General features: G+C 42.9%; 1 protein-coding gene across 15 annotated transcripts in view; it reads left to right on the top strand.

The window, feature by feature from the left end:
* Positions 1 to 15979, top strand: part of DOCK9 (dedicator of cytokinesis 9) — a 332962-nt gene that overhangs the window by 124169 nt on the left and 192814 nt on the right. For all 15 annotated transcript variants that reach the window (XR_006215038.1, XR_006215044.1, XR_006215032.1 and 12 more), the window contains exon 2: positions 5480 to 5596. Coding sequence is in view for 12 of the 15 variants with exons in the window: in XM_042979621.1 (XP_042835555.1) it covers positions 5480 to 5596 (117 nt within the window). In the remaining 3 variants the exon portion in view is untranslated. The remainder of the gene's footprint in view (positions 1 to 5479; positions 5597 to 15979) is intronic.

Genomic DNA, 15979 nt, shown 5'->3' with positions numbered 1-15979 from the left:
GAAAATAGTCAGTTATGCTCTAAGTAGACACAGAGGTGTGACTTCCCACGGGCCCACCACAAGTCGCCAATCCCCTCTCCTGTCTTTTCTGTTTGTATCTTCTTCTGCTTCTGTCTTTATCCTTCTCCTTTATTTTCTCCACTCTGTGTCTCCTGCCTGCCTCACCCCGGGCATCTACCCTTTTTGTTTCTTCCTCCCCCAACCCCTCCTTGTCTCTTTTCCTGTCCCCTCACCATTCTCCATTCTCACCCTTATCTCCTCCTGAGAACCGCGTGTAGAAGGGAGGCATGGTGCCAATTGTTTGTATTTGAAGCAAGAACTTCTGCCCCGTTCTAAGGTAACAAATGAGTCACTCTCAGTTGACCCCTTTTCCTTGGGGTCAGTGGTTCTGTCCTGGAAAGAGCTCCCTGCAGCTGCTGAAGTCAGCTGCCCAGTCAGGCCTCTAGGAGTCATTTCAAAGCAGTGTACGGGTCTGTACGTGTTTCACATCTTCACAGTCCTTGAGACCAGAGAAGACATGTCCTTCCTCCACGACATTTCTCTTATCGTTGAAATCAACCCCGTGGGCTTTCCTGTTACCTGTATCATCATTCTTTAAGAGAAGCATTGTCTTAGAAACTCTCCACACGTCTACTGTGGTTGAGCATTGATGGGCACAGACCATTAATAGGGCAGTGTGGAGAAGAAATAGTTCAGTGTGACAGAGACTGTGTTCTAATCCAGCCTGAGAGTTACCTGGCACATTTCCGGCAATTAACATGTGATCCTCAGTTTGCAACCTAAGTAAAATGGAATATCTTTTCCATGCCTACCTTACAGTGGCACTAAGATACGTTAAAAAATAAGCTGAAGTGTATTGGGGCGCCTGGGTGGCTCAGTTGGTTAAGCGTCCAACTTCAGCTCAGGTCATGATCTCGCCATCTGTGGGCCCGATCCCCGTGTTGGGCCCTGTGCTGACAGCTTGGAGTCTGGAGCCTGCTTCCGATTCTGTGTCTCCCTCTCTCTCTGCCCCTCCCCCACTGACATTCTGTTCCCCAAAAATGAATAAACATTAAAAAAAAAAAAGATAAACTGAGGTGTATTAAACATTTATAGAATTTGGACAAAAATCATTTTGAATTGGGTGACACCAAAACAGATGTTGTCAGGAATTGTTAGGAGCTTGGAGAGACTCATGTAGAAAAAATGTGCGGAAGCAAAGAGAGGAAATTATTTGATTGGCTATAGCCTAAAGCCTAGTAGGCTGTCTCTGATTGGTTGTCTTTAGCATTTTGATTTTGTAACCTTGAGACATTCACAGGCTTAGAATGTGGCTTGCTTACATAGCCCACCAGGGCGGTGCAGCTACCTCAGTCACAGGGCCACCTTATTTAATTAATTTCACAGTTGATTACGTGTGATCATCTGTGTGAAAACACAGTCCGGGTTACACAGTGACACACAAAAGCAAGGTAATTGTAACAGCCATAACATTACACTGATTCATTACATACTTCTAAGAGACGGACAGAGGAACACAGTACTCCACCTGATTAACAAAAGTGTATCATAAACAGGCAAAACTGACCTATGAGTATTTTTATGGTTTTATTTATTAAACCTTTAAAACAGTCTGAGGTTAGTCAAATTTGTGGGAAATAATCATTAAGTACATTTAAGAACATGTAAACCTGTTGTGTGTATCAGCCTAGAGACAGGCAACATGATGAGTTAGTTGCAAATGAAAAATTAACATGAAGAATTATTAAATTGGGTAAAGGGGACTGACTGCTAAGAGGTAAAGGTAACTCTAAAGCGTAAATCAGCAGACGATGGCTGTTGGGCCAGATCTGGCTGTTGCCTGTTTCTCTGTAGTTTTGATGCCACTGTGCCCATTTGTTTAGTTATTGTCTTTAGCTACTTTTTGCGCTACAGAATCAGAGTTTAGTTGTTGTGACACCCTAAAGCTGACGAAGCCTGAAGTATTTACTCTCTGGCTCTTTATGGAAAATGTTCGCCAACCCCTGTTCTAAGAACACAAGAATAGTCTATCCAGGGAGCTGTGCCATGGGAGCAAGGCAAAAACCTCCGAAACATAGGCTAAGAAAAATCCCTTTCTCAGCAGGTCCCTCCAGCATGCTGTGTGACAAGAGCTCACATTGTGGCACTGTTTTCTGACAAGCACACCGACCTTGCCTTGTGGCCTGGAGGGAGTGCACTTCTGGCAATGTTGGAAGGGGCGGGAAGGGAACACACCCACTAGTGCCTTTGGAGGGCCCCAGGGCTGGCGTAGAGGACCAGCTCACCCCCTCTGAGCGTACCGGGTCACATTCATGCACTGGACACCACGTGGGGTGGGGAGAATGTAGAGTCTTTCCTGTCCTGCAGTATCTTTCCATCGGACCTCTTTGTAACGGAAGTGTAGCTGTCAGAATCCAGAACTCTAGTCACTGTATCAAGCTATGAGCATCTTTGTTTTTTGTTTTTGTTTTTAATGTTTATTCATTTTTGAGAGAAAGAGCATGAGTGGGGCAGAGAGGGGAACAGAGGATCCCAAGTGGGCTCTGAGCTGACAGCAACAAGCTTGACGTGGACTCAGACTCACAAACCGTGAGATCATGACCTGAGCCGAAGTCAAGAGTCAGATGTTTAACCTATTGAGCCACCCAGGTACCCAGAGCATCTTTGGGTTTTATTTGGAATGTAGTCCTGGTTCCCAAGGAAAATGTTAACTAATCGTGACATCTATCCATTCTGCCAACAAGCACTTACAAATTGATTGCTTTGTACAGTGCAACAAACTAAAATAAAGGAGGGTATTATTTATTTATTTATTTATTTATTTATTTATTTATTTTTTTTTTAATTTTTTTTTTAATGTTTATTTATTTTTGAGACAGAGAGAGACAGAGCATGAACAGGGGAGGGTCAGAGAGAGGGAGACACAGAATCTGAAACAGGCTTCAGGCTCTGAGCTGTCAGCACAGAGCCCGACGCGGGGCTAGAACTCACGGACTGCGAGATCATGACCTGAGCCGAAGTCAGCCGCTTAACTGACTGAGCCACCCAGGCGCCCCAGGAGGGTATTATTTAAATTGAATTAAAAATATTTCAGATGGGGTGCCTGGGTGACTCCGTCGGTTTAGCATCTGACTTGATTTTGGCTCAGGTCATGATCTCATGGTTCGTGGGATTGAGCCCTACATTGGGCTCTGAACTGACAGCTTGGAGCCTGCTTGGGACTCTCTCTGTCCCTCTCTCCCTGCCCCTCCCCTGCTCACATGTGCACGCTCTCTCTCCAAATAAACAGTTAAAAAAACATTTTGGAGAGTATTTTTATTATTTTCAGTTCTTTCTTTGAAAATAGTTTGTGTCAATCTCTCTTTTTTTGAACCACTTTTTGACTGTAGAAATAGTTTAACATTTTGAGTATCCTATAGGAAGAAATTATCTACACTTCCATTATGATAGCTTTAATTTTTGTGATATTTTTTGTCTCTGCCCATAAATGTATATTTTGCTTAATTGTAATAACCATGTCCTTGTTTGGTCATTGCATTTTTTTTTTAGCATGTCAGAACATCTTTGCAGCATCCACTTAAATCAAGTAATTGAGGTTAAATATGAACATTTATATGTATGTTAGGTAGAGCAAGCTTGCTGCCTCTTTAAACAACTCTAGAATCACAGTGGCTTAACACAGTAGGTGCTTTAGTTCTTGCTCACAAGGTATTTCAGCACCTGTTTTAAGCAGGCAGCCTTCTGCTGGGTGATTCAGGATCCAGATTCCTTCTATCTTGGGGCTTTATCCTGTCCTCAGGCTTCCTGGGTCCTGTGCTGGATCCGGTGGATCCTGATGGCAGAGGGGAGAAGGGAGGGAGGCTCTCTCAGTCACTTAGAGCAGCTGGGACGGAATATAATGGAGTAGGTGGTGTAAACAACGTATTTATTTCTCACAGTTCTAGAGGCTGGGAAGTCTACAGTCAAGGCACAAGCAGACTTGGTGTCTGGGGAGAGAGCCCACTTCTTGGTTCATAGACGGCTTTCCCCTCCCTGTGTTTTTATATGGCAGAAGGGAGCTCTGGGGTCTCTTAGAAGATTATTAATTGAAATTCATGAGGCCTCTACCATTATGACTTAATTGCCTCCCAAAGGTCCCATTTCCTAAAACCATCACATTGGGGATTCGGTTTCAACATATGAATTTTGCTAAAGGACACACCATTCAGTCTCTAGCAGAGAGCTTTTACGGTCTAGGCTTGGCAGTGGCCAGACCCCTTCCCCTCACGTGCCATTGGCCAGAAGGCACAGGGCCACACCTAACCATGGGGAGGCCTGGAAATGTAGTTCAGTTGTACTAGAAGGAAGGGAGACCGATTTGGGGAACATATAGCACCCTCAGTCGCAATTCCCAATGTGATGCCACATACCAGATGTCCTTAATACATTTCCTATGTATTTATTGTCATTTAAATATATATACCACGTGTTGAGATTATGCAGTCAAATGCTTTTCATTAATAGTTTAAAAAAATAATGTTGAAGTAACCGTTGATATAATGGACTTAGTTACTTCTGAGAACATTGTGTGTGTGTGTGTGTGTGTGTGTGTGTGTGCGCGCGTGCGCGCGTGCATGCGTGCATGCCTGCTTTATCACTTGGCGTACTGTGATATAGCTGAATATGTATCTATATCCCGGACCTAGCCCCGTTAGTAGTGCCTTCCATGTAGGAAGTGATCAGTAAAGACTGTGGCAAGGACTGGCAATCGATAGAGGAGATTTTTACTGAGAAGGCTAACTTTGGAAATGGTCACAAAAGGCCTATTCTTTCATTTCTTTGCCCACCTGCTTATTGCCTCTTTCTTCTGCTCAGTGCATGGTATGGATGCTCATCCCTACCCGCCGAGGGGGCACCCGCAAGCCCTGGTTTAAGTGATGCCATCCTCCTGCCCCTACTTGCTTGGTTTGGGTCCAGCACACGCTTTTATATATTTAGGTATTAGATAATAAGTGTATAGATACTTCAGGAGACAGGGATATTTTGATCCTCTGAGAAGAGTTCCATGGAGACTTATGTGAAGCAGTGAGCCCTGTGGATGCTTTAAACCTGGGCCAAGAAGCATGCCACTATGGACCTCCAGCCTTCACCATCAGACCACGGTTGGACCCCTAAGCAGGGCATTTATGGCAGAGTCTAAGGCTTGGAAAGGGACTGACCTAGGCAGGGGTGACCTAAGACACAACTGGAAGTTCCAGCAGACTTCATAGCCTTCTCTGTGCTTCAGTAACTGAATAAGCATGACTGTAGCTAGGATCCCAGAAAGTGTCTTCTGTTCCTTTGAAAGTGACTTTTATCTCTTGTTTCTGATTCTTCCTTGTAGCAAAATTAACATTGAAGCAGGGTTGGAAAGTACAAAAACATGTAGGAAGTTCTTTAATTTCAAGAAATTGTATTTGTCTATAAGAATGTTTCAGTTGCTTATGTTTTCACCTTTTAGGCAAAGCCGAAGCTGATTGAACCACTCGACTATGAAAATGTCATCGTCCAAAAGAAGACACAGATCCTGAACGATGGCTTAAGGGAGATGCTGCTCTTCCCTTATGATGACTTCCAGGTAGATACCTTTCAAATCGAGCCGTGTGGTCAATGTTTACAGTTCTTTTTTATCTACTGATTTATTGTTTGGTTGTTTAATTTAGGATTTTTAAAAGATGAAGATATTATTTATGAGAGAAAAGTTATGTCATTCTGTTTTTCCAGGCATTCCTTTATGGGTTGATTTTTTAAAATGGTGTTATTTTTGCATATATATATATATATATATATATGCAGATATGACTATGTATTACATATATTTACATATGCCTACAGCAGATGTAAAAAACAAATGTGTGTGTGTGATTGTGTGTTATATTTTGCATACAAGTGCTATCTTCTGGGCTGATTTAATGGACACAAATGCCTCCTGTGTCTTACGAGCTTTGTTTGAAGAGAGGTTTAAGGTTTTTGCCAAGTGCCTTAGCCCTTAAGGAGGGGATTTGCTGGGGAGCAGTAGAGGATTTTGTCATGCGTCCTTTTAGAATGGCACTTTGGGAAACTGCCATGAGAGTGCCTGTACTGTGTGTGGGCTCCCAGAGAAGGGCTGGGGGTAGCCAGGAATGTCCTGAGGTCCTACCTCTCTGATGCGGTGCAGTTCTTGGATCCCGGCAGCTGCCAGCAGAGGACCTGGCATGGCTCCTTCCGTGAGCTGCTCTCTAGATTGTTACTTTAAGTCTTTCAGATTGTGAACGGCCTGTGGCTGAGGGACCCACAAGAGCTTGGAGGATAGTGAGGAACAAGAATAGGGCCCCAATGGTGTTAGAGGCCTGGCAACCTGGAGTCATCTCAGTCTGTTTGGAGGCCCTGGTTACTTCCCTTGCTGTCCTGGGATCTCATCTTGGTCTTTCCCCCTTTTCTGCCCTGATGCTTCCCTACCCAGCGCTGTTACCACCCAAGCCCTGTCTTCGACTTGAGCTGCCTTATTTATTTTAAAGCTTCATTGATTCTTTGTTGTTTAATTTAAAAAGTACTACGTACTTGTAGAACAAAACAGATTAGGCACTATTGAAATACTTGACGATTAAAAGCTTCCCCCACCACTTTCTTTCTAATCCTATTCCCCAGAACATAACCCACCACACATAGTTCTGTGCCTACTGCATTGTCTTTAGAAACTTCTGTGTTAATAACAATTGTTAAATTATATTCCTTGAAGTTTTTTCTTCCACCAAATTTGAGAGACTCCAGTTTGTAAGAAAGGTGGGAATTCTCACAAATGTTTTTTTTCTTAACTTGTTACAGATACATGTGAAGAAAATGATTATTCTTTCATTCCTTCCTGAAAAACAAGGAAGGCCAGGGAAGTGGCATTGACCGTTAGCGATGCTGCTGCCAGAGTGTCCTCTAGTGATACATGGTTTCAAATCATGCCTAAAAATAGGATGCTTTGAAAACCTCCTCACACGAATAGACTATTCAGACAGCACAATTAGAAATGGAAACCTCAGAGTGATGTCTTTCGCCTGTAATCTTGGCAATAAATTTATTAGCATGAGAAGTTAAGTCAGATGATTACAAATTATACTTCATGTTGACATATTTTTCCTGTAGTGTGCTCCGAGGAAGCTAAAGGTTATCTCAAGTTTCTCTGAGCGTGAAGTACATATTCTTCGTATGAGTAACAAAGTTATCCCAAGTGTTTGCAACCTAGAATGCAAAGTTGTGTTTGCCGCCTGAGATAAAATTATTTAAGAAGCAAACAAACCAAAGAAACAAGATACAGTTAATTTACCTTAAATACAGAGAGCAAACTGAGGGTTGCTGGAGGGGTGTTGGGTGGCGGGGATGGGTAGATGGGGGATGGGCATAAAGGAGGGCACTTGTGATGAGCGCTGGTGTTGTGCATAAGTGATGAATCACTAAATTCTACTCCTGAAACCAACATTACACTGTATATTAACTGACTTGGATTTAAATAAAATAAAAGATACAGTTAATTAGTATCATCTCTTACCCCAGCGACAAGGAACTTGTATGTTCAAGTAATTGTGGAGTCAGATGATTGAAACTTTGAGAAAAACTCCTTTGTCCCTTTTGCCTGTAGCTATTTCTCTGGAGACATGAGGCATAAATATTCTGGAAAAGGCAAAGAATTTACTGACACTTTACTGGCCAAGATTGAGTAAGCAAGTGTTATTTTCTTTTTGGGGGAAGTTTTTTCTGAAGATTAAGATTAAGGAGCTTGGATTTCAGCTTTCATCCCTATCACAGTAATTATGATGGGCTCCATTTAAATTTGGATACTGTTATTTATTATCCTGGAGATTCCTATATTCTATTTAGGTAAGAACATTTACACTGTGCTTTCTTGCTAGATTGTCTTGGTGATGTTAATAACTGTCTATTTAGCTGACTGAGCAGAATGTCTTAGAATGTCACAGATGCCCTCTGTCTGTCCCTCTATTTTTAGGTAGAATAGAGTAATACAAGGAATTATCCTTGTATTATTACAAGCAGAGGGAATAGTTAGATCAGGAGAAAGTATTTCATATGGAAAAAAAATAGCAAGTTGGTTAGGAAATAGGTCAAATAGTGAACAAAATGCTGCTGGGGATTAATTTGCCATGCACTCTAGTTAAACAATATTAGTTAACTGTTAAAATAATAGAACTTTGTGCAAAATGAGAATTTGTTAAAATATAAGTATGGATAGTGATGAAACATTCATATAGTTCTAGAGCAGGACACGTGTTGATTTTCGTCAGCCTCTAAAGATACCTGTGTTCTCTGAAAATGAGTCTTATGTGTGTGTGTATGTATATATATATATATGTATATATGTATTTATATGTATGTATATATATGTATGTATATATATATGTATATATGTATTTATATGTATGTATATATATATGTATTTTTTTTCTTAAATATACTTGCTGAAGGATGGGAGAAAAGTGTTTAAAACAGACAAAGTAACCTGAGAGACATGGAGTCAGTGTGGATTTTAAAAAGAAAAAATGGCAGTTCTCAGCCCTCAGAATATTTATGATGTCCAGTTTTACCTGCCAGGACCAGGGGCAGGAATGTGTGGCCACTACATCCCTCACTAGCTGGCTGAATTTCTTTTTTCAGAATCGGTCCTGTGCTTTACGGTCTGTTCTGTTCTGTGTCTGTCTTGGCTTCATGGTTCTCCTTGCCACCAATATCTTCTTTTCTTTTCCACCTTCTAGAACCTTCTCACCCCTCCAAGGCTGCTTCACATCCCATGTCCTCTGAAGCTGTTCAAGTCCACAGTGTTTTTTTTCCCCATTTTCGTAATTCCTCTAATACTTACTGTCCATTATCAAGTTTCCTTGGTGAGAGTCTAGAAGTTACTTTTCCTTGGGTAAGTTGTAGGTAAACTTGAAAAGTCAGTTAGACACAGGTGTAACCTTTATTGTTAGGATGTTTTAGATCAAGAAATGTAAGTTGAGTTTTGCTGAAGAAACGACCCATCTCCGCATAACTCCAAAGTAACACCCAGGACTGCTCCTCTTCTTGTCAGATACATAGAACCCAGTGTGGCTTCGACCATTGGCTTCCAGTCATGGTTCCCCATCAGCTGGAAGTCCTTTACCAGGTGATGCTGGTGGCAGTGACATTCTTAACCGAATCTGCAGCTTGCTTGAGAACTGCCTGTATCCTGGCTTGTTACACAGCTCGCTAATGTGTGTGCAGTTATGTAAAGTGATAGGATATGGGAAAGGTAGTGATGAGTAAAAAAAAGGATGCTGGGAGGCAATTTATGGGTACTGTTTACATTTCACAAAAATTAGTCTTTGGTGTTTGATGTAAACTAACAAGAGGTAGAGTTTGTGTTGAAGAAATACAAAGAGCGTATCTTACTTCACTTCCAGGGATGTATGCAAAGGAATTGAAAGCAGAGACTTAGAGATACTTGCACACCCATGTTCCTGGCAGCATTAGTCCCAACAGCCAAGAGCTGGAAACAGCCCAAGTATCCATCTGTGGATGAATGGATAAACACACTGTGGTATATCCATACAATGGAATGTTATTCAGCCTTAAAAAGGAAGGAAATTCTGGGGCACCTGGTTGGCTCAGTTAGGTAAGGTCCAACTTTGGCTCATGTCATGATCTCGCCATTGGTGAGTTTGAGCCCCGAGTTGGGCTCTGGGCTGACAGCTCAGAGCCTGGAGCCTGCTCCAGATTCTGTGTCTCCTTCTCTCTGTCTCTCTCTGTCTCTCTCTGTCTCTGTCTGTCTCTCTCTCTCTGCCCCTCCCCCACTCATGCTCTGTCTCTCTCTCTCAAACTAAATAAACACTAAAAAATTTTTTTAAAAAGGAAGGAAATTCTGATGTGCTACAACCTGGATGAACCTTGAGGACATTATGCTCAGGATGACAATCATTTAGGACAAATATTGTGTGATTCCACTTACGCAAGGTACTTAGAATAGTCATGTTTGTAGAGACAAGAAGTAGAGTGGTGGTTGTCGGGGGCTGGGGGAAGGGGGACTCATTGTTTAATAGGTACAGAGTTTTTGGTTTTGCAGGATGAAAAGAGTTCTGTGGGTGGATGACGGGGACGGCTGCACCACAGTGAAAATGTTCTTTTTTTTTTTTTTTAATTTTTTTTTTTAACATTTATTTATTTTTGAGACAGAGAGAGACAGAGCATGAATGGGGGAGGGTCAGAGAGAGGGAGACACAGAATTGAAACAGGCTCCAGGCTCTGAGCTGTCAGCACAGGGGCCCGATGCGGGGCTCGAACTCACGGACCGCGAGATCGTGACCTGAGCCGAAGTCGGCACTCAACCGACTGAGCCACCCAGGCGCCCCAGTGAAAATGTTCTTAATGCTACTGAACTGGGCACTTAAAAACAGTTTAAATGGTAAATTTTATGTTATAGATAATTTATCACAGTTAAAAAAAAAAACAAAAACAAAACCAGAGCGTGTGGTTGCAGGATTCCTGTGTTATGTGGATGTGGCATTGTTGTCATCCTTCAAGTTGTTTGAAGTCAGGATGAGGAGTAATTTCTCGGGTGCTCTTCCTGCTGATACTTCATGGTTTAGTATCAATATCATACTCCCTAACAAGAGAATTTAAAAGGAAAGATAGGAGCACCAAGGAAAGGTGATTAATAATTGGCAACCCTAGAAATTTTCATTTTTGGAAATGTTTAGATACAGGAGAATCCTTGAGTGTTCTCAGCATTGTACAGAAAAATGTGGCTAATCCATTTCCCTTTAAATAACATCCTGATTTTTATTTGTCCTCTGTTTCTTTTCCTCTTCTACTTACATGAGACTGATAATGATCTACAAACCACTGGCCTGAAAAGGAAGCCAGGCCCCTTTACTTACAAAGGGCCTGGAAGTCACTGATCTCATTTCCCATCTGTCCTTTTGAAAAGAAAAAATTCTTTCCACAGTGTTTTGTCCTCACTTTTTATTATATGCTGCCAAAAAAATAATCTCAGTACTTTGTTTTGAGCTTTTTATTGAAAAATGTTCTTTTGACAAATTCCTCGAAATTTTTATCAGAGGGAATTCAGCGGCCGATAGTGTAGCTTTCTGTGAACATTGTGGTTTCTGGGATATTAGTTCATGTCTAGGATTGAACCCACCTGAATAAAATCTGGATAAATACTATTTCTAAATTGACATTGGCCAGACCTTCAGGAGATGGGAATTTTAATTCTAGTTCAAGTGATGACTTTTACAGAAAGCAGGGACAGATCATACTTTCATTATCAAATAGGTCTTAAAAGCTTATTTTTTGGCTGGAACCAACCAGTCGAGTTGAAGAGTATATTTGTTTAGCTTATAATTGAAAGTTCTCCTCCTCGTGCAAAGGGCTCAGCCTTGTGAGACGCTTAAGGTATAAATGTAAGACAGGGTTCCTGCTTTCAAATTGCTCCAAACTTAGAAGAGATAATAACTGAATATTTGTAATAAGAAAAATGTGACCAGTATCATGAGAGAGGTGGAGTCCTATAGGAATTTATTCTAGGAGTATGAAGTTGGAGGTAGTATGACATCCAGGTGCTAAGAGTCCTTGAAGTGGTTAGAAATGCAGAAGTTCAGCCTGAGAGAGAAGCAGGGTATTCCCTTGGCTCACCCATAGAAATGTGAGTCAGCGGCCCAGAGGCCAAGGGCATGGGGGTGCCTCTGTGGGTACTGGATCTTGGGGGTGCCTTCACTTAGGAAGGAGGGAGGTGGGAAGCAGGGACAGAAAGTAGGGGAAGAGCCAGGAAACTACAGGGTCCTGGAAGGCAGTGAGAAGAGTTGAAGAAGGCAGGCAGAAAAGGCAGACAGTCTCAAGTCCCTCCTAATGAGCTGGGGAGTTGATACCTAGGACATCTTTCCCGTGAAGATAGTCTCTGACCAGGGCTGACAAAGTGAGCAGGTGGGGTGCAGAGGTTAGTGTTAAATGGTAGTAGAGAGAAGGAATCATCATGGCGCAGAGGGATAATAAGAGGTTTTATCAGGATTGGGAAGACGAGAGAATGAGCTAAGAAGGGAAGTCCAGGAATGGGGAAGACATTGAAGATGCCAGTGTCACAGGGATGTGCTTTGAAACAGGGCTCCCTGGGGGTTCTTGGGGATGGAATTAAGGGTCTTTGGGGGAAGAAGGAGAGAGTTCCATCTCTGAGCAGCAAGGAAAGGATTCGCTGTTGAGAAATTTAGAGGTGGGTTGGGCTGAAGGGCTAGTATCAGGCTGGCACAGAGGTGGTGCAGCTCAGTGGGGGAGGTGGGGCAGTAACGAGGGTTTGGAAACCTGGGGAATAGGATGAAGGGGCGGGGGTGACAGCAAGAGTAATGTGGTAGTAAGAGTCATTGATTAGTTCTTCCACCGCTGTAACCATGGCCACAGCCCTCATCCTTTCTCGCCTTGGCTAACGCAAGAGTCTCCTATCAAGTCTTCCAGATCCTATCCTTGCCCCCTTCCAGTTTATCCTAAGAGAGTAGCAAGAGTAATTTAAAAAGTCAGTTTGGAAGGTAGGTCAGATGACATCACTCCTATGTTCACAGTCCTTCTATGAAGACCTTACAATGGCCCGAAGGGCTACTGTGGTCTTATCTACCCATGACCTCACTGACCGTCTTCCCACTATCTCTGCTGCACCACCCTGGCCTCTGTGGGGGCTCTTTCTTCACTCTGGGCCGTCCCCTGCCTTAGGGCCCTTTCTCAGGCTTTCCCCTCTGCCAATGCACCCTTTACCCAGCTGTCTCTCACCTCCTGCAAGCCTTTTGCCAAATATCACCTTCTTAGTGAGGTCCTCGATGACTGCCCTACTCTCCCGCCCCCTTTGACATTCCTAGTCTTGTTTATGTTTAATTTTTTTTCTTACCACATTATTTATCCACTTCCAACATACTTACGTATCTATTCATGTGAGCTCTGTGGGAGCAGGGATCTGAGTCTCGTGCACGGATGTTTCCCAAGCACCTGGAAACACATGACACAGAGCGGGAATTCAACACTTGAGTGGAATGAATGAGTGAGAGGGAGGGAGAGAATGAGAATATATGAATCACCAACCGAGAGTGGGCTCCTTCCACCTAAGATTTTGTTGAAAACAGCCTTTTAGGGAATGTCAGTGCTTGAGAACTAAGAAGAGAAAACAAGGTGGGAGTGTGGCAAGGTGGAGTGTGTGGGAGGTGGGGAATCACTGCAGGGCCCAAGAGTGAGGCATCTGAGGTCCTAAAATGGCTTCCCATGGACTCTTGGCCGGATGGGGAATCTTCAGAGGTGCATGTTAGACTGAGAAAAGAAGGCAGTAGAGGACCTGATGGGTGAACGAGCAGAAATGCTTGGTGTGGGACAGTTGGAGGGATAGAAAGTAGCAGTTGGAGAAGGGGCACTTTGGTGTTTGAGATCACACAGGTGGGCATTTGGTAGTCAGCATGGGTCATGGCATGGGTGACCTTGGATAGCTCATGGGTAAGGTGAATCAACATGTAACAAGGCACTAAATCGTTTGATAGAAATTTGGACAGTTTAAGAATAAACACATTCAGCCTAACTGCTGGGGCTATTGAACTTACGTGATACATAAAGTCAAATAGAAATAAGAAGTAAAGGGCACCTGGGTGGCTCAGTCGGTTAAGCGTCCAACTTCGTCAGGTCACAGTCTCGAGGTTCGTGATTTCAAGCCCCAAGTCGGGCTCTGCGCAGACAGCTCAGAACCTGGAACCTGCTTCGGATTCTGTGTCTCCTTCTCTCTGCCTCTCCTGCACTTGCAGTTTGTCTGTCTGTCTCTCTCTCCAAAATAAATAAACGTTAAAAAAATTAATAAAAAAAAAAGAAATAAGAATTAAGTTATAGGTATAGGTCAAATGACTATTTTGAGCATTTAATCTAAGCTTGAGATGGATCCCTTGGCCCTTTGAAGATACATATTGTAACTTTTATTTCTTATTGGAAATGCAACAGGAAAAGAAAATGCTTTAGGAACATTTGGTTGTTATTATTACCTTGACTATCACATTTGTTCCTTGATTTGTTTAAAATCTTGCTCAGCACTCTTAAAAACTGAGAACAAACTGAGGGTTGATGGGGGGTGGGAGGGAGGGGAGGGTGGGTGATGGGTATTGAGGAGGGCACCTTTTGGGATGAGCACTGGGTGTTGCATGGAAACCAATTTAACAATAAATTTCATATATTGAAAAATAAAATAAAATAAAATCTTGCTCAGCTAAACAAACTTAAAGGGATATCAGTCTTGGAACTGTGCCAATTCAGTATTATATCGGTGAAGGTGAAAATCACTCGTGAAAAATAGCTTCTCTACCAGATTCTCCATTCACAACCATAGAGATATATTGAGGAACCATAATGAACTTTGATTTGTGCCATGCTTTCTAAATGAAGGTGGCAGCCTTGTAGGATAGGAGGCTGATCTCGCTGTGACCACTGCTGCTTCTCAGTGAGGTTCAGCTGATGTGACACCATGGTGGGTATCCCAGTCTTCCTCTCTGACCACGGGTATCCCTCTGGATCCCCATGCTCTTTTATGGGCAGAGCAGGCCCATTCGTCCATCAGTGGAGGGTACATGCTGTGCTCTGTGGCACTTGATACTAGGACACGTGATGGACATGTCATCCCGTGTTATAGTGCGGGGTGGGAACATTCATGCAGAACACTGTGTGACAGTGTCCCAGGTGCTGGGGAACTCTGGGAACTGTGGTACCTGCTGCAAAACCACTCACGTCAAAGCTTGCCAGATTGATTTCTGTATTTACAAAGCACGTTAGCTATTTTCTTCATTGTTCCTCAATACAGCCTGGCGAGGGAAGTAGCTTTTGTTCACTGAGGCACACACAATATGATGCGATTTTTATTAAAAATACCGCACAGTGCTTAGGAAAGCTTTGATCAAATAGGGGGTGATGTTAACTACATTAATAACTAGATGAAAGAGGATATATATACACACACACACACCTGCATAGGTGAATCTAAGATTCGATTCTCTTATGTAGAGGAAAAGATACCAGATAAATCTAGCAGTCCACCATTATGTGTGTGTATTCCCCACGTCAGATCACATTTCTTTCCTCCCTCCCTTCCTCAAATCTTCTTCTTTGCTTTTTTAAAAAGAATGTTTAGCTCACATTTTACATAGGCTGGAGAGAATGGTGAATGTCCCACAATTGGTAGAAATGGATAAGCACACACCAGACTTGTAAGCAATGAGGGGTAGGGGGGCAGTATTATCTATGTGGTTAATGTATTTGTCCTAGGTTATTAAACACAACTAACAGACACAGAGGAAATTCTAAGCCCAGGTGATATCCTAAAACCGTGTAAGCAGATGGAGATTTATTTATACTGTACCTCTAACATTCCCTGAGTATCATTCTTTGTCATAATTATCTTAACTGTAAAACTATCTTAAGGTAGCAGATCAGGGGAGTAGAAGGGAAGGAGACACAATATGATTGAGTACAAAACCAAAAGGTTCTTAAAGAGAAGATCTAGGTTTTTGGCGTCAGAATTACCAGATGCCATTGATCATACTATTAGGTTCAATATCTGTGTGGTTCCTACAACCCAAAAGGGTCCTGCCATGTCCATTGCTCTGCCCTTTTCCAGAAGGGCTGCCTGGCCGAGCCTGGACACTGCGAAGTGTGTCCTGCTCGGAGTGCCCAGCGGCACCCCGAGCGTGCATGTGAGCGTGTGTGTGAGATCTAGAGAGGACAGAGTAAGGAAGCTCAGCGCAGTGCCCTGATGCCAGACGTCGTCGAGTCAGGACTTCCTCATCTGGGTAGCATTTAATCTGCAAAGCGTCATGTCTGCTCCACTTGTTTAAAATAAGACTTTGGGTGGCATTTCAGGAGGAGCGCAAGTGCGGAGGCCTGATGCTCTGACATGACCGGAGCACCGCACTGGCAAACGCATGGAGGGACTTGAGAGGAACCCTCCTTGATGCATACGTGAAAC

The sequence above is a fragment of the Panthera tigris genome, chromosome A1 (assembly GCF_018350195.1).
Source record: "Panthera tigris isolate Pti1 chromosome A1, P.tigris_Pti1_mat1.1, whole genome shotgun sequence".
Lineage (NCBI taxonomy): Eukaryota > Metazoa > Chordata > Mammalia > Carnivora > Felidae > Panthera > Panthera tigris.
This window is presented reverse-complemented; position numbering and strand designations above follow the sequence as displayed.